The 19,471-nt window shown below is 35.9% G+C and overlaps 1 protein-coding gene across 13 annotated transcripts in view; it reads left to right on the top strand.

Annotated features, from left to right (window-relative positions):
• The window catches only part of RYR2 (ryanodine receptor 2), a 428,706-nt gene that overhangs the window by 173,372 nt on the left and 235,863 nt on the right, over positions 1-19,471 (top strand). For all 13 annotated transcript variants that reach the window (XM_084513246.1, XM_084513253.1, XM_084513254.1 and 10 more), the window contains 3 exons: positions 8,374-8,448; positions 9,175-9,253; positions 10,479-10,591. In XM_084513246.1, coding sequence (XP_084369372.1) covers positions 8,374-8,448; positions 9,175-9,253; positions 10,479-10,591 — 267 coding nt within the window. The remainder of the gene's footprint in view (positions 1-8,373; positions 8,449-9,174; positions 9,254-10,478; positions 10,592-19,471) is intronic.

Here is a 19,471-nt window from a genome sequence, read left to right on the forward strand (position 1 = left end):
TTGATTTATTTTCACTGTTATAGCTGCTTCTCATTAATGTGAAGTTCCCCATTACCGGGGAAGGGAAATATAAATGTAGTGTTGAAAATATTAATCACAAGGTATATCTGAAGTGTTTCTTATTACGTGGCTGTTTATTCTTCCTTCCAGCAAGTCAATATTATTGAAACTGGGATCATTTAGCATGGTGCTGGCAGAAATGTTTGTCGTCATGACCAATTATTCTAATCTTTTTAATACATATAGTAAAATATCTCTGTGTTCTTAACTGAGTAAGACGTGCTCATGGTTTTTAATGGCAATTGATTTATTCAGGTGATATTTATGTGAAGTCTAGTTACACATTGTACTGTGGCTTTGAAAGCAAGACATAGTTTGGAAACCTATAGCTTAGCTTAGCTCCTTTTTCTGTTCTTTGGCTTGGAGCAACACATAAAATAGGAGGTAAGTGCTGACCATGTTAATAAAAGAGCTGCGGGGTGTTTTTTGGTTTTGTTTATTTTGTTTGTCACGGTGGCCATCCATATTGAAGAGCAGGTACCAGCAGAGCTATCAGTTATGCTAATCCTCTTACCTGAATTTTTGCAGTACTTAGTGTTCTGCAGTGAATTCCATGAATAAAAGTAGCCTGACTAAGTAGTGATTTAAAAAGAAAGTGTAAAGACTAGAATACATATAATATCTTCGTAGGTTAAACTTCTTGTTATGCCATTTGAGTATGCTGTATAGGCTACAGTGAGGCAAGGGAAGAGGTTATAGACTGTTTTGAATTTGCCCTTCAATGTTGCTGTTACTGGATATGGGAGAGGTGAAGGAATATATTACCACAATGCTGCATGTCAGTGAATCGATTCACTTTGCATCTTTAAATTCTAAGCAACTATATGCTGTGGGTTTGGTGCCAGCCACTGGAAATGGCAGCCCGAAGAGGATGGTAATTACAGAAGGGTGTCATTACCATTTTAGGTTTTAAGGTAGAGGAATTCGGGACCTCTGTGTCTGGTTGTTGCTACTTTAGAAAGAAAATTCTCTCAAGCCCTCTATCTCTGCTCTGAGGTTACTTCACGAGTTCTGCATTGACTCAGACTGTTCCTACACATTCTGAATTCATCACTGCTTACAGTTTTCTGGACTTTTTGATGAGCATTCATCCCACAAAACTGAAGTGCCTGACCTGGAGATACAGATATCCTAATTTTCCAGTGAAACCACAAGCAGAAGTGCAGGTATTGTGTGTGACTCATATTTTAGGTGGGTTGAATTACTGCCCAAAGTGCTTTTTTCTTTCCACTGACTGTTTAGCTTCCTTAGGCAAAATTAACCCAAGTCTTTGCATTTCATCATCAAGCAGCTCTTTTATCTATCTGTAAGCTATTACTGAGCATGCTGGTATTGAGAAGGAGCCTTCCTGTGTTCTCTAGCTCGCTGTTGCCTAGTATTAGAAGGAAGCTATCATAAGTCATCATGCTGGGCTCAGCATGAAAAATGTTAGACGCTGATATAATTGTGGGGAGTAGGAGGTCTCATAGAACATTAATCTTTGGTGGTCTCCAATTCAAGTCAGCTTTGCAGGATTGCATCTTTACTGCTGTTTTCAGATAAAATTTGTGTACAGCAGGTGAAAAAATGTATATTAATAATGGAATGAATATTTTTAACATTATTATGGAAGCATTGTTTTGAGCATCCCCCTCTTTACAGAAATGGTTGGAACACCATGTAAACATCTGTGTGTAAAACCACATTGAAATGCTTTTAAAGCATGAGACATCCCACCTCTTTCCCTTCCGTTCCTTCCAGTTCCTTTCACTCTCCTTCCAGTTTCAGTCACCTCATTGCTAATTCTACCATGGAAGTTTTCCTTCACGTGAGTAAGGACTCAAAAGCTTGCAAGGTAAATTTATTCCACAGTTCTCCAGTGTTTTTCTTTCTATCTTGCGTGCTACTAAACGGCAGCCTTTAATTTGCTTCAATGTAGGAATCCCCAAAGAATGATTTATAAACAAAGCAAATGTTTCTCATACAAACACTCAGTTTTCTTTCTAGAGAACCACTTCAGGTCAAATACTTGTGTTCGTCTCCTTATTATTATTACAGTTTTATCAGCCTCTTGGAAAAAGGCTTCGATGTCAACATCCTTAGATCTCTGGACATTGGTAGATTCTGACCAGGAATAGCATAATCCAGGGCCTAACATATTTTTTTCTCAGAATTCATGGTAGATGATTTTTTTCTAAGCAATACTTGTGATTGCACTCACATTTACAATTTGTGTTATCTTGCTAATAGATCAAAACACAATTTCAGAATGTAATGACTAGTCATGAGTGAAAAATATGACAGCCCCAAAGGGAGTGCTAAGGAAGGGAAGTGGATGCAGTAGCAACTGAATTTGAAGTGAAGGGAATTTGAGAAGTGGATGCAGGATGATCAATAAGTCTTTTTATTGGTTTATTTTTGTGGTCTTATTTCTTTTCAAACAACTCCCCAAAGGGTTCAAAACATGAAATTGTATGATATTCTGTGTTTACTTATATGTGTCTATTTATGCAATTAAATCTCATGTCTGGATTTGAAGAGAATATTTGTTTCCTCATTGTATAGTTTTAATAACAGTATAAATGTTTGTATAGAAATAAACTGCACGGCTTCATGAATCTTAGAACACTCTCTTGGTGGATAATAATACTTTCACACTGATATTTGCAAATGTTTTTATGGAAGTATAGGTGTCTTCTGTTTGATATGCTATTGTCTCCAGCATCTGCTTTTAGTTCTACATAGCCGTAATCATTAGAAATGATTAGCTTTTTCCCTCATCCAAACTTGTCAGGTAGATGTTTAAAAACAAGTCAACAAGATCTTCATTTTAAATTCTAAGTTGATATGTTTGAAGTCATAGTTCCATTATTACGTGTTGCAGTTTTAAGATGATGTTGGCATTTTAAGTTTGTCACAAGAATGCATTCAATGCAGAGTTGATTTCCCAATTGTCTTTGGAAATGAAGTGCACACTTTGGGTTTGTTTCAGAGACTTGTTCCATTTTAATGAAGTATAAGCACTCGGTGCTTTAAAGACATTGTTTTACTATAGGATACACATGAAATAACCATGATAAGCCATATTTGAAACTTTTAACTTTATCTTGCAGTATTTGCCTTGGAAGATTTTTGTAGAAAAGTAGGGAACACATTATTTCTTTTACTGTACAACTGCTCTCAGCTGTAATAAAATTTCAGTGCCATGAAAATGTTTGTGTAGTATTTTTAGAAACCCATTCAGAGCAATATTGAGTGGTCCTAAGATCCATCTAGGCCATTTGGACTAGTGTTTCCTGTGGCTAGGTCTAGGGCACAGAGGAAATACTAGGGTAAGGAAATGTTTGATATTTACCACTACTGTCAATTATATGGATTGCATTTTTAAGGATTTACTACTGATATTTTGTAGCTTATTGTTTCAATTGATCTAAATATTTTTAACCCCATCAAAACTATAGTTGCTTACAATCTAGTCTTTGTACTGTTATTTTCCCTACAGCATGTGCGATTCTTGCCATAGGTTCATCATGAAATGAGATCTGGCAGGCAGGAAAAGCTACTACATCATTTGTAAAAACTCACTGTGTTACCTTGTATGATTTTCTAGAGAGCATACTTAAATTCTTGTTTTGTTGTGACACGTTCACTACTTGGTGGTATGTTAAAATTGCTTTCGTGGGTGACTAGAATTGTCTGAACTGCTACATCCTAAATGCAACTGCGATGGTGATTATTGAAACATTATAGTTCCGAGTAGTGGCAAAGTGGCAATGTCATGAAAGCTTTGTCTGCACATGCACAAAACACTGAAATAACTATCCTGTTGTAGTATGCACTTTCATATTTTTGTCTTTCGCTGGTATATCCCTGAATCCTTTTTTTTTTTTTTTTTCTTTATGTTTTGAGATTGTGTACACCTGTGGAGAAAGGTCAACAAAGAAAAATATAATACTGGTGTGCAGTCATGTGCTCACTGTTGTAATAAATCTTTTACTTAGTGGAAATAAGGCTACTCTCTTGAAAAGAATGGAAAGCGAATGGCTATTTGACTCAAAATCTCCTTGGATGCCAAGGGTATTCAATAGTCATTAAGAGTTCTCAACACAAGTGAGATTACCAGAAGCACAAATGGCTCCAAAACAGATTTTTAGTGTCACAGGTTTTGTTGGATATGTATGACATCTTACAGCAGGATTGGTACACACATTAAAATACATAATTTTTTGTTCAAACCAATTATAAATGTCATGTGATGGTGCTTCCACCATTTTCACATTTTGCTAGATAGCTTGAATGTTGTGATTTTTAAGTTCTTTTTAGCATTTTAATCTTATGTGTATTAGGAAGAGAAAACAAGGAAAATAATTATCTCATTTTAAAATTTTTGTTTCAAGATAACACTCCTTATATCAGATTAAAAGACTTTAATCAACTCAGTTCTTTGTAGTCTATTCTTATTCCCATCTTTAACAATGTGTTGAACTTGAAATCTGTTTAAAAATTTTGTATGCTGATCTCTTAAGCTTCAGTAGCTTGTGGTTGTATTCCAAATTACCTTTGCTTCAGCAATAGCATTTAAATAATGAGATGACTCCAAATTAATCTTGCATTCCAGCTGCAGAAATATTAGACTGGAGATGGGCAGTGTGAACTGGCCACACAAGCACAGTTCACACAAGCAGTGTGAATTGGTATACATGTATTCTGCTTTCCATCTCAATTTATATAGTGTTTACAAATTCTGCAAGTCTTTTGAGCCCTACTGTAAATCTCAAGTTTCTGGAGGATAAAATATAGAAAACAGCATTGCATTCATATGATTGATGGTCCTGAATGGCATAGTCTGTAGAACTTCAGTGGATTCATTCTTTGAACTCAAGTATGTTTTCTCCATCCTGGTTTTATTTGAGGAACATATTATCAAACTCAAAAATGACTCTGAACTTTGGAAATTAAAAAAATTTTACTGACTATAGCATCATTTGAATTACCATACCTCAGTGTTGTTTTATAGTACAATAAAAATGTTCAGTAGTCTGTGCAGGATACTTTTAAGAGGTGTTTCGTAGACATGAAAGAAATTAATCCACTGTTGCAGGTGAAAGTCAAAATATTTGAATGTATTTTTTTTTAAGAGATTCGATAACTTTTCAAACGAAGTGTTCACAAAAATATAATTTATTGGCTTTCAGCACATCCTGTTTGCAGTGTTTTCTGAAATGTTATCATCTGAATAATACTACAAACTTGCTAAAACATTAGTGGCACACTTCATTGAATCATAGAATATCTTGAAATGGAAGAGACCCACAAGGATCATCAAGTACCACTCCTGGCTCCACACAGGTCCATCTACAAATTAAACCATATGCCTGAGAGTTTTGTCATTCTTCATTCTGGAACATTTCATCTCTCCTGTAGAATTCCAATTGTTTATATTTTATTTTATTTTATTTTATTTTATTTTATTTTATTTTATTTTATTATTTTATTTTATTTTATTTTATTTTATTTTATTTTATTTTATTTTATTTTATTTTATTTTATTTTATTTTATTTTATTTTATTTTATTCACAGTTTAGACAGGAAATTCTGAATTCTCTGCAAAATTCTGCGTAGGAATGTATTATGAAAATCAAAGACTCAGTTGGCAGCTGTGGCCCAACAACTACTAACTACACAGTTGCTGGCATAAAAATAAAAGCTGAATATTAAATGATTACAAAATGAGCCTTTAAAAGAAGAAATTGATGTGTGAGTAGGTGTGTATCCTGGAAGGCAAGTTCCAAAATGGAAGACAGTTTTATAGTCCCATCTTGCTCTTGTATTCTGGCCTGTATTTTTCTGTATTTCATTTCTTTCCACTTTCACTCCATGCAGCTGGCTTGATTATAATTGTCTCTCAGAAATGTTTAAGTAGAAGATTGAAAAATTTTTACAACTTTCTGCTATCTGTCCAAAAAACAGAAATAGAAGCTGTTTTTTTTTGGGGGGGGGGGTGGGGTGGGGAGGAGGTGGGTACAGAGGGGAGAGGCAAAATAATTTTGTTTAGATAGACATTTTGCAAGAGGACTAAAACAAAAAACAATTTCCTGATCCCCCATTAACTGACTTGTTTGAGGCAACCTTTCTCCTGTGTGGCAAAATATGGTCTCCTGTGTAGCAGGTAAATCAGCATGGCCAAAACAAGAGCAAGCTAACACAGCTGTGATTTTTCTTGATCATACTGTGCCTCTCATCTTTCATACAACAAGCAGCCAAGTCTGTATGTATGATATCAAAGCTATGGCTTGTGGCACAGAATAATTTGGACAAAATGATTACTGAAATTTCAGGTTTTTGTCCATTTTCGTGACTTTATTGGTTGGTTAGCTACGCCCGCTGTTGATTAAGCAAATCCAAAATGTTGGTAAACCTTTTTTTGCCATTTCCCTATGTGATGGGTAGCAGACATGCAGCATTCGTGTTTGGTACAACGAGCCTGACATTATCAAATGTCTTGGTCCTTTCAAGACATTACTTCCACTGCTTGTGGAAAAAGCAGTGGTAGTAATGGTTGTTCAAAGAGAAATCTTCAAGTCTTACTGTCAAGACTGTGCCTGTGACAAAGACACTGACGTATATTCCTTCTTAATAAAAATTCATGTCATTCAGTCATCCAGAGAGATTATTGAATGGGCCTCTTGGCATTTCAACTGTCATTGTAGTTTGTTGAAAGTCAAAGTATACTTTTTGTCCATCAAGATGCTCTCTTCTCAGTAAGAATAAAAACCATAAACTCCTGGCAGTTTCTTATAAGTGCTCTTTTATTTTTTATTTATTTATTTATTTTAACTGGCTTGCTTTTTCACAACCCATTCCTTTTTTTCTTTTTTTTTTTTTTCTTTCTCCCTTGACCAAGTAAATCAAAGATCAACAAATATTATGCTAATGGATAAAAGTTAAGGAAGGACGATCAGTAAATTGTGGGTCATCAGCATAGCTATTCACTGAAATTGATCTCCAGCACTGAAATGAAGCTGCCACAGAGGTAGTATAGTATGACTGTTTCCAATTTATTCTGTAATGATTCTGGTGCTCCAGTCAAGCAGAAGGTCAGTCTACTATGATAAAAGAAAGGGTATCAAAGCTGTATATAAGAAGTTAGCTTAGGAGTCATATTAGAAAGAATAATACTGCTTACAGAGTTGTCACATGTATAGATTTAGAAACAGGTCTTAATGGATGCTGCTTGAAGACCATGATATGCATAATGTTGCTTGCAGTGTTCTATCATAGAAATGTGGACTTCAGACCTTGGCAGTGTCTTGTCAGCCAATATCTGCTTCTGAACAGTGTCAGTCAGCTGCATCTCAGGTTAAAGAATTCATAAATCTGCAGAAGCTGAAAGGTTGCTTGTAGTTAACAAGATTATTCTTTCATTAGAGGTTAAACTGATTGTAGATAAGAACTGTAATTAAAATAATTGTGGGGGAAAAAAAAAGGTTTCTTGTGATAAAAGTATTTTTTATTACCTAAATTTGTTTGAGAAAAGAATAAAAAATACTGCATTTCTCAAGAGGAATGTCTACTTGGGCATGATTTCCAAATTTTCGGAACCCCCCAAATTCTCTTGAGTTAGCTTGGATGACTTTGATCAGTTACCTGGCCTGGTAGAGAAAGAGTTCTGATAGTATTTAAACAGTAGGGGCCAAGCAGTCTGGAGACTGATGTTCTTAACTGTGGTTGATAGATCATTAATATTTTCATAAAAAGCAGGGACAATACTTCAGAATCTCCTTTGGAATACCTCCTGTATAGAAAAGCATGTATTTTAGAGGGGAAAATGAGGTGATAAGGAGAGATTTAACAATATGTAAGGGTGTAGAGAGCTGCTGTTCTCTAGAAGCATTCTGCTTTCAGCCGAAGGAAAAAGGATTCAAGTTTTTACAGTGTATTTTATACCAAAATGGTGACTTGTTACAAAGAAAGCATTTTCTATCATCTGTTAATTGAGGACTTCTAATAGAAAAAGTCAAGAACATCTAGAATCACTTCTCCAGATTCTATGTAAAATTTGTCCCAGGGACTTGTATTCTGACTAAAGCTCGATATATTTGGAGCTAATCAAAACTAAGGAGAACACATTCATAAAGCTATCTTGAACTAATCCCTGAAACAGCATTTTATCAAGAAATACTCTTCTCTGTAATGGGGCAAATACGGATTGTCCAGAGATTGACTTTTTTTTTTTTTTTTTTTAAATTGATCTTTCATTTTTATTTATTTATTTTGCAAAAGGTCTCATTTTATTCTAACATGCCAGTATATAATTTCTTTTTATCTTTCAGTCTGCACAAGGTGGTGGTCATCGAACACTACTCTACGGGCATGCAATCCTGCTGCGCCATTCCTACAGTGGCATGGTATGTAACAGGAGCTGGAGCAGCAAACATTTGTTTACTGTGTGAAAATTGTTAGAAAGTACCTTGGCCATTGTCATTTTCTGGTATTGGGAGACTTATTCACAAAAATTTCCATGAACCAATGGTAAAATGTCTCTGATGTGAAGGGTAGATGCTTGGAAATATGAAATGAAGCTACTCATTTCTGCGTAAAGTGGTGAAACTAAGTCTGGCTCCATAGTGATGAGTTCTCTGCTTGTCAGTCTATGCTGAATTGGTAATTTCCCATTGCTTTTACCTTGGATATTGCATATTGCATAAGCTGGGACTGAATCTGCTGCTGGCATCTGGCTTGCAACCTGAACATATGTTGGAAACTGAGTGGGAAAGGAAATTCCTTCGTGCACATATTTTGGACAGAGGCATTACACTTCAGTTGTCAGAAGAATATTGGTTTGAAACTGCTTAACTGGGTGAGGCTTCATGGAGCTACGTTTGATGTAACCAGCTCCCTTATTTCCATCCTTGCTATTCTCATTTGAGTGGAAATATAACCTGCATAAAGTCTGAGAACTTCAGATCTTAGCCAAGACTCCTTGAGTACCATTCAGTTTAGCAGGCATTTATGTTCTTGGTATTAACTAATGGGTATAATTTAAGAATCACTATTATGTTAGCAGGCTGATTGCTTTTTATATTCTAGTGGATTATGAGTGGAAAAAGTGATGCATGCTTTTTTTCTTTTAGTATCTATGCTGCCTGTCTACATCTAGATCTTCAATGGATAAACTGGCATTTGATGTAGGATTGCAAGAGGATACAACAGGTAAAAACTAGTGTAAGACAATGTAATGAAAAATACTTTCAGTTTAAAAATCAGAACAGAGAACTATAAAAAACATATAAATCATATAAAATTTAAAAGTATTTTAAGGACTAAAGAAACAAAAGCTAATATTCCCATCTTTTACAGTTTCAATATCTTATTTTCACATTTTCTAATAGTTCTCATTTCGAAGGAATTGTCATTCCAATGTTGTCATTCCAGTAGGAAACTTCTGCTGAAAAAAAAAAAAAAGTTTATTATTTTAAATAAAGATTCTATTAATGTTTTAGAACTGCTGACAATTTGGATTTTTTTTTAAATATTTTTAAGAGTGATACAGGTTTTTACGATGTCATCAGTTTGGTCAATTTGTTTAATTAGAAACAAGAAGTTTACTTGTTTTTTAAAGCACTGCTATAGCCAAGATTGACGACAGTAATAGAAAAACTTGAGTGGTTGCAAGATAAATTATTATTTTTTTAAAAGCATACCTTCCCTGCAAGAAGTATATCTGAAAACATGTTTATCATGGGAACAAATTTTTTGACTTCAGTACTTTAAAATATTCTAGGGGATTACAGTCAATAAATGTCACTAGGAGTGCAAGAACGTAATTCAGTTTGGATTTATGAGACCTTTAGGACAGTATTAATAAGTAAATAATGTGTTTTTTTTTTTCCAGGTCTTTGTCCTAGTAGTCACTGCACCAGGCCTGTCAGAGCTTAAGAAGTGTTTGAACTGTGCACAGTCACATGGTCTAAAATTCTGGGTAGACCTGTGTGGTGCCAGGAGTTGGACTCAATGATTCTTATGGGTCCCTTCCAACTCGGGATATTATGTGATTCTATGATTCTAATTCTGAGAGGAACATTTTTCAATTTCTTGCCCAGAACATGGCACAACAGTGACAGGAAACTTCTTTAGCAAGAGCAGCCTGGACCAGGTTGCCTTGAAAACACAGTCTCCTCTTTGCTCAACTCTGGAATTCTGTTACAGAGGTCTTGCTGACTTCTACATAGTTTCTGCCAGAAACTATTTCCTTCTAAGTTTCTGGCAGGATGCTGATGCAGGGTTGATACTACTTACAGAAAACACATGGACGCTAGTTTTACCCATCTGAAAAATGGGTCAAAACTTTGACTGAGATAACTTTAAAAGTAATGGCAATACTCTTAGACGCTTTCTTTCTAATTTCTTTCTCTCTTATTATTTAATCACAATACAGGTGAGGCATGCTGGTGGACCATCCATCCTGCTTCCAAGCAGCGATCAGAAGGAGAAAAAGTACGTGTTGGAGATGATCTTATTTTAGTCAGTGTCTCTTCAGAAAGATACCTGGTAAGTTCTACAAGAATGTCTGAACAGTGTCTTCTCTACAGAAAAACAGTTAATAAAAGTATTATACTAAAGGCTGGATTGCGTTTCCAGCTCCACAAAAGTATAGATTAAAGTGTTTAAACTGGTGTTTAATACCATTTTGCAAAACAAGGCTTTGAAGATCTGCAAAGTATGACACTGACATGTGACTGATCTAAGTTATGTTCATTTAAATAATGGAATAGAAGTTAAAAAATTACTAATGAAGAAAAGAAGAAAATAGAAGAGTCTGCCAAATTGCATAACTGAAATGTTTATGGTCTTAGTGTTCTGAGGCTAGCAGTACTATGCTAAATGAATTAAAACTACATACCAAAATTTTGGAATATTTAATTCAAGAATATAGTATTTTATGGTCATAAAAAAGGTCCATTTTTTCCTTAGGATTATGAATAGTATAGTATATACTGCTACTGATACATCATAATTAAATATATTTAAATATAATTAAATATATTTAAATATAATTAAACTACTTAAATTATTACCTGAATTAATATTTAAATATAGCTAAAGTATTAAAAAAAACTTTATGGGGTAGCTGCTTTTTATCACTTGTTTAAATAACTACTTCTTACTCATCAAAGCATCTGTCAATTGTTCTCTAATGAAACTCTTCAGCACTTTAAAATGATTTATTTTTGGTGTATTCTTGGGGTTGCAAAAGTGTGAACTATTCTATCTAAAACAAACAAACAAACAAAACCACAACAAAATAAGATGAAAATAGGAAGAATGCCAGTCTGCTGGAAGGTTCTGTAAAAATCAGACCCAGTGATTCAGCAAATGTAGCTACAACTGAAAAAAAAATCTTTTACGATAACATGTTTTTAACTTTGTCAAGAGAATTGTTTCAGCCCTACCTATAGCAAGAAAATTTATTGTATAGTCTTTCCTTAATTTTTATGTTGTGAAGTTGTTTTCTCTTTTTGATAAAATTAAAAATGTTTTCCCTTCTTTGGAATGACATAGAAAATGAGGATTTAATTTAATATAATTTTAACTCAGAAGCACTCTCACTCATTTAGTGAGTTATTTTTGTAAGTGGAAATTGTGAGAACTTTCAGATGATCTTTATATTTTAAAACTATTTTTAATAACTACTTCTATGAGAATTGCAATTAGGATTACTGGAAAAGTAACTTTCTGTGGACAGTATTAACGAGAAAGTTAATTACTGTAATTTTTTTATTTAAAGAGATTTTTTATTTAAAGAGATTAAGTTTCTTTTGAAATTTATTGAATTGCTGAATTGAGTTGCTGGAGTTGAATTTTGCTCTAAATAATTTCTCTATGTAGGTACTGATACTCTCTACCCTCTAATTAGTAAATCAGCTCAGCCTTATTATCTTATTAATTAGAGTATGTGTCTCAGCTGTTAATTCTCAAGGCTGACATATGTACTTTTATACATGGAGACATGATGCTGACTGCAGAGACTGATTTCCTTCAACACAGTAAATTTTAATGACTCCCATGGTGTTAATGTGTATACCGCATCTTCCATGCAAAATACCAACACATTCAAATTATATTTTCTCTGTAGTGAGAAACTAGACAAATCTATGTTCTTGATATTTTAATCTCTGTATTACAGTCTTAAAATGGTTTAGAGCAAGATTTTAATGAATAGTTATTAAGCCTATTTCAATTATTTTTTGATTTGATAGTAAGAAGGAGGGAGGACTGAGCAAAATTAATTTTGCTCTTACAGGCACTCACCCCCGCATTTTTATAAATGGATGTGTTTCCAGGCTATATTAAGAGCTGATGAAATACACGGCTTCACAATCATCAAAATATTTGTCTTTTTACTACCTACTCAGTAATTATATTAGCACTGTAAATAAAGCAACAGTACTTACATGAAAATTCAAAAAGTTGATAAAGACTGAAATACCCAGTTACCAGTGAGTGAATACTTTTCATGAAAACTGTCTCTCCATCTTAAACTATTAAAACTGATCCATTACAAAATACCTTCAGAGGATGTGCCATAGATCTACAGTTCTCAGTTCTCCGCTGTAATAATTGTGAGCTGAAATACTGGTTCAATGGCTTGTCACGATAGCCTTGTAGACTTTTTTTTTTTTCCTTTTTTTTTTTTTTAATTTTTATTTTTTATTTTTCTTTTCTTTCCTGTGACATTGGATAACTCCAATGTAGCTCCAATGCTGTTTCCTAAAAATCTTGCTTCAATGTGCTTTGAAACACACACACACACACACAAAACAAAAACAAACAAACAAACAAATAAACAAACAAAAAAACCTTAGTATTTTGGGCATGTAGTTCAGAAAAATGTAACCCATGCCAATAAAGTCACACTTAATCTGTACCAAATTTAAAGAAAACTGACTCCCTGGCACAACATATATACACCAAGATTCTCTTTTCTACAGTGTCCACTTGAAATGCTGTAAAAGTGTATGGAAACAACAACAACAAAAAGTCTTTTACAAAGTAATCACAGTATTTTTATTCAGAGTGCAGTGCCCTGGTATAGACCTTATTTTCTGTAACATTTAAAGGAATGTAGCAACTGATACCTTTCACAATAGCTCCGACACTGGGGAGATAAGTTATTTTTATGAATTGACCTTGACAGTGAGACCAAGTAGGCTCTACTGAAATTAAAAAGCATTTTTTCTAAGTTTGAGGAGTTGCTCAGATAAAACTTTTGACAGACAGTGAAGTTTGACAGGATTCTGAGGGTTACATTTATATACATTTTGTACTTACAATTAAAAACTTAGGAAAAGGTAGGTTTTATATCAAACCTTGTGTATCACAGTGCTACAAGGAATAGCATTGTAATGTCACCTTTTTATATTCCAATATTTCTTTCTGTTTTCAAGCCACTTCAACAGGTACCTTCAAATTAAAACAAAAAGGTTAATAATCTTGGTGCAAGGATGTGCATGTGAAAATAACAGATGAATAGATTTAATTAACAGGGCATGAAAATAGTATTTTTCAAAATGTAGTCAGAACTTAGCTTAATTTGTATAATACAGGGGGAGCAGCAGAACTATATCAGCTTCTTAGCCTAATCTTCTAGTTGCCTGATTGTAGCTGGATTACTTTTATTTTTTATTTTTATTTTTTTTTTCTTTTATTGACTTTGCAACTTCATGGTCTTGGTGTGGTCAGCAACTTAGTGTTTAGACCTAATCTGGCTGGCAACCACCACTAAGTATTGAGAAAACATCAGGACTTTCCTTCAGTTTCTCTTCCCATCAAAAAAAGCCTTTGAGACAACTCAGTTTATTTATTCTTTTTGTTCTGTAGAGTTGTCCTTTTATTCCAGTGAACAACTGTGAAACTGATAGGAAGACTAGTGTTGTGACAGTAAACTAAAAGTCTGGAGATGCGGTTGTTGGCTATTTGTTAACTCACAATAATATTCCTGGACAAGTCACTCCGTTACTCTCATCCTCATTATCCCTGCTTATACAATGGGATGTTAGATGCTCATTTTACTGTGTAACATTTCTGGGGAAAGGCACTTATATAAGTGCTTGTGGAATTATGTAATATGTGAGCTGTGCTATTGCCAGATCCTTCGGAGAGGAAAACTTGGCTCTGCTCAGCCCTCATAGAGTGGAGCAGAGAGATGTTCTGCTATAAATACTGCCACCATTTAAGTTAAAGACAGAGTTGCTCTGTTTCTTTTATTTCCTGCAGCTTTCCCTGTCTCAGACATTTAGCGTGTACTGCTGCACTGAGGTTTGCCTATGCCTACTGTTAATTACATACCACGATAGCTTTCAAAATTGCCAATTTAAAATAGTTTAGAAACTGAATTAATTATAATTTCTGTCAAATTCATGAAAGTACTGTTATCCAGAGGCTTTACTCTTTTAAACATCATTCATGAAAAATTCCTTAGACATGAAAATGAAGTACAAAATGCATAATGAAGATCAAAATGAAAATTAGTGGCAATGAGGTCAGTGTTATTCAAGCTGACAACTCAGGAGAGAGGAAAAAAATTAAACTTTGAATTTGCAATGCAGAGGTTTCAGTATGAGGCAACCATTTCTGCACTGTACTATGTATGTAGTTGCTGTCCTGACTCATGCTGATCTGCAGCTGTGTTATGCAAGCATACACTATAAGAAAAAGACTTGAGACTTACCTCTCTTTAACTTATAAGAACTTTTATTATTTTTTTATACTGGAAACTTATACTCTTATTTCCTTTGAAGTGGAAGCTTTTCCTCAAATGTCTTTTTCGTGGTTAAATGATGACCAAGTTCTCATTAAAAATTCTATCTTCTAAATTAGAACAAATGACTTGAAAGGTGGAGCTGATATCTGTCACCTGTCCTGGACAGATAGACAGGTTCCTGAGTGTTGGAAAAGCACTCTCTCCAAGTACTCTTTTAACAACATGTATTTTTTTATCAGCTCTTAGTTTTAATTCTTATTTTTATTACCAGAGACTTGGGATAGCTCCTTCTCACAAGGAAATACCTGAACAATTTGTCGGTGGTGCAATGGGACTAGGGAACACAGCAGTGTGTAGTTTCTGCCCCCCACACCTCCAGGCATTTCTCTTTTTCCCTAAGAGAATGAAACTCATTAGTTGGACTTCGCTTTGTTATGTGTGAGTGCACAGTTACATCATTTATTTCTAGTTATAAAATATATTTTTCCAAATCTTTTGAATCTGCATAAACAAACCTGAAATTAGTGGAATAAAGTTACTGTTGAGCTGCTCTGTTAAACTGATCATAATGCAGTTCACACTGAGTCTTTATACAATTTGAAATGTTATTAAGGAGGCTGGTAGATCTTCCCTATTATTAAGGTTGTCAAGCAGTTACACCTTACAAAATGCTACTTCTAAGTGCTTATAATCAAGTGCTTATAACGTCAAAATTCACTTTGTAGAAAGAGAAGCATCACTTTCTGTATTTTGATATTATATTGATACTTTTTGTATCAATCTGAGATATTTTTTTGGGTTCATCTAGAAGAGGTCAGAAGTCACTAAGCCTGAAGACTTGGAAGAAAAAATAATCACCTCATTAAGAAAATTAATCAAAATTTTATGAAAATGTTGAGCAGCAGATTAGAAAGAGTGGTCTTGATATCACAGATGCACTTTTTGACGACTGAAAAAAAAAAGACAACCTCCCCATCCCGCTTAATGAAGAAATATTCTGAAGTGCTGCAGTTTATTCTTTGAGTAGCTAAAAGTCTGATGACTTTGCCTATTCTGCATAATCCAGACCTCTTGCAGCTGCTGTCTGTTAAGAAACTGTTTATACACCATCCACAGGAAATACTTAAATACACCCCAGCAGTGGTGAAACCAGCTTGTAATGGGTAGTCAAGGCAGGAATGAAGTCAGGCACTGTATTGACAGATGAGAACATGATGTTTCATGTGCTGCCAGGGATCTGCTGCCATCTCCACAAGCATGGAGAAGGAAGCTATGAGAAGGTAGAAGGAGCAAAAGCCAAGTGATGTAGCAGGTGTAAGAGCCTGGAACTGAAGTGGGAAGAAGGGAAACTGGTCAGGACTTGGTGACTGGCTGAAGAGATGTGCAGCTGAAGGAAGGTGAGCAGAAAGGAGTGCACCCTCAGTAAGTTCGCAGATGACACCAAGTTAGGTGCGTGTGTCGATCTGCTTGAGGGTAGGAAAGCTCTGCAGGAGGATCTGGATAGGCTGGACCGATGGGCTGAGGTCAACTGCATGAAGTTTAACAAGGCCAAGTGCCGGGTCCTGCACCTGGGGCGCAATAACCCCAAGCAGAGCTACAGGCTGGGAGAGGAATGGTTGGAAAGCTGCCAGGCAGAGAAGGACCTGGGAGTGATGGTGGACAGTCGGCTGAATATGAGCCAGCAGTGTGCTCAGGTGGCCAAGAAGGCCAACGGCATCCTGGCTTGTATTAGGAACAGCGTGACCAGCAGGGCTAGGGAGGTGATCGTCCCCCTGTACTCAGCTCTGGTGAGGCCGCACCTCGAGTACTGTGTTCAGTTTTGGGCCCCTCGCTACAAGAAGGACATGAAGGTGCTTGAGCGGGTGCAGAGAAGGGCGACGAAGCTGGTGAGGGGCCTGGAGAACAAGTCCTACGAGGAGCGGCTGAGGGAGCTGGGCTTGTTCAGCCTGGAGAAGAGGAGGCTCAGGGGTGACCTTATTGCTCTTTACAGATACCTTAAAGGAGGCTGTAGAGAGGTGGGGGTTGGCCTGTTCTCCCACGTGCCTGGTGACAGGACGAGGGGGAATGGGCTTAAGTTGAGCCAGGGGAGTTTTAGGCTAGATGTTAGGAAGAACTTCTTTACAGAAAGGGTTGTGAGGCATTGGAACAGGCTGCCCAGGGAAGTGGTGGAGTCACCATCCCTGGAAGTCTTCAAAAGACGCTTAGATGTAGAGCTTAGGGATATGGTTTAGTGGAGGGCTGTTAGCGTTAGGTTGGAGGTTGGACTCGATGACCTTGAGGTCTCTTCCAACCTAGAAAATTCTGTGATTCTGTGTGATATGTGGGACAAAGAAGTTGGTGAAAAGAGAGGACTGGGCACCTGCTGGTTAAAGCTGTATGAGAAATCTGGGGCAGAAAACTTGCACCATTTTGTCAGGAAGAATTGTAAGAAGAACCAGTGGGGTGGGACTTGGAATGAAGAGCAACATGAGAGATCTGCAGAGAATCAGTGGGGTGGCTGGGGAGAGTCCAATGGCTGGACAAAGGTCCAGACGGGAACTTCGGGGGTTGAGAAGTGAGAGAGAAATTGAGAGATAGGAGTTGTAGTGAGTTCCTGATGCTGGCTGATGTAAGAAGCAGAAGGGTGAACGTGAAAAAAGCCAAAAGGTCAGGTTTAGGCTTTGTAGGTTTGAGAAAAACTTTTTGAAGCAAAAGGAAATATTAATTATGGGTGGTAAAGTAGGCTGTACCTGCATTGTCTAACTGAGATATATGGGATTGGGACAAAAAATTGTAGAAGAAAAGAGTGGGAGAGATCTGGAACAATTAAGCTAGATAGCTGCCTTCAGAGATTATTTAGGAAACCCACTGTTTTACAGTATTACAACATAGCTGCCATCCATGGTAATGCAGGCAACCCACTCCTGCTGGTAATTTTCTTTGAGTTTAGGTGGCATGAACCTAACAAGTACTTTTAAGGGTTAGTTCATCTCATTCATGTGGGTGTCAGTGTAATGCCACCTACTGTAACTGTTTTTTCTTTTTTTTGCTTTTTTTTTTTTTTAAGTAGGAAAATTATGTACAAAGTATACTATAAAAATAATATTCTTAAACTTTCATAAAATTGTAGGTGTTAGAAAACGCAAAAAAAAAAAAAAAAACACAACACTAATATATGCTATGAAATCTCTTAAATATACACCCCCGCTATCTTTCTATGGAATGCTGTTTTAGTGCTGATGATAGAAGTTCAAAGGCTGTGTCAGGGCTGAGCAGCAGAGAGGCTGTCGAACAAAATAACTTTGAAGATGAAATGTCAAGGTGGTAATTGCAGGTGGAGGGTGGGCATTACAATCCTTAGTTAAACATTTTCCTGGAGCTTCAGATTCTCTATCACACTTTGCTGTGGAATTTGCTGAGTAGATCATCTTTTATACCAGGCTTGATTTCAAGTGGTCGCTGAATCTTTTTTCCATACCAGCTGGTTACCTGAGTTGTGGCTCTAGGTTATCCTCCTTCTTCTTGAGGTTGAGGTCCCAGAGTCTGTTAGTCTTGATATCTGCGACTCAGGTGAATGGAGGCTGTGCCTTAAACATTAAGACTACACATAATGCAGTTTACCATGGGAATAAACTTTTTTTGTGACCTCAGCTTGGGGCATCCTAGGTTAATGAAAACTTCTTAGTGTGTGTCTATTCCTCTCTGGAAAATGACGCTATCGTGCTACTCCTTTGGGGTTTTGAGAAAATGATTTCATTAGTTTTTGTTGCATTTTGTGAAATGCTGTAATTGATTGTAGCAAGAGAAATGCCTATGAGGAAATTAATAATCCTCTTTTCAAAGCTTTGAAGAATTGACTATACTAAACAAAGCATGAGGCTGCAGATTGAAGATTGAAGAGAAAACAAAACATTCAGCAGCTGTTCATGAAGTGAGCCCCTTTATATGCCTAAATACAACACACACACTTGTGGAGAAAAAAATAATCACACAAGCTCATGCCATTGAAGACTGTAATATGATGCATACACCAGAAGCCATTCAGTTTCGATAGGCTACTTTGATATTTCCTAACTTTTGATGCTTGCTTCTGCAAAATTTATGTTTTGTTAATTAAAACACTTGTGTCTAATCGTAATAAATGATAATAATTTGGAGCATAGTAGCTGATGTGCTTCAGGCTTTTAATGGTGATAGCTCAGAAGGAGAGCTAATATAAAGAGGGAGAATGCTGACTACCCTCATCTATCCTTTCTGAGATTCTTATGCTTTCGTGCCACGCATCTGGAATTGTCCGCTGTCTGCTGTGTGATACTGGATTAGATGATACATGGTGGCTGGTTTGTAATGGAAATTTCTGTGTATCTGTGTGCTCTAGCTGCTCCTCTCTGTTGATGATACCTTTATGCTGAGTCGAGAGGCTGGAAAGGGTTGGTCTAGTGCTGGCAATTCTTTCTATATCAAAGGAAAAGTTCTCTCTGCTTGCAGATCTGTCAGCCAACTGTTTAAAAGACTACAGAGAAATGCAAAGAAAACGGGATTTTTTAGAGCTTTAAATCCATCTTAAATTTCCTGTGGTCTGCCTCCTTTAACTCAAAATTTAGATAACCATTTCTTTTTGCAGTGTAATTTTACCTATATTTGTTCAAACTTTTAAAAAGTATAAAATAGATGTTTCAATAAATGTG

The sequence above is a fragment of the Aythya ferina genome (genome assembly GCF_964211825.1).
Source record: "Aythya ferina genome assembly, chromosome: 3".
Classification (NCBI taxonomy): Eukaryota; Metazoa; Chordata; class Aves; order Anseriformes; family Anatidae; genus Aythya; species Aythya ferina.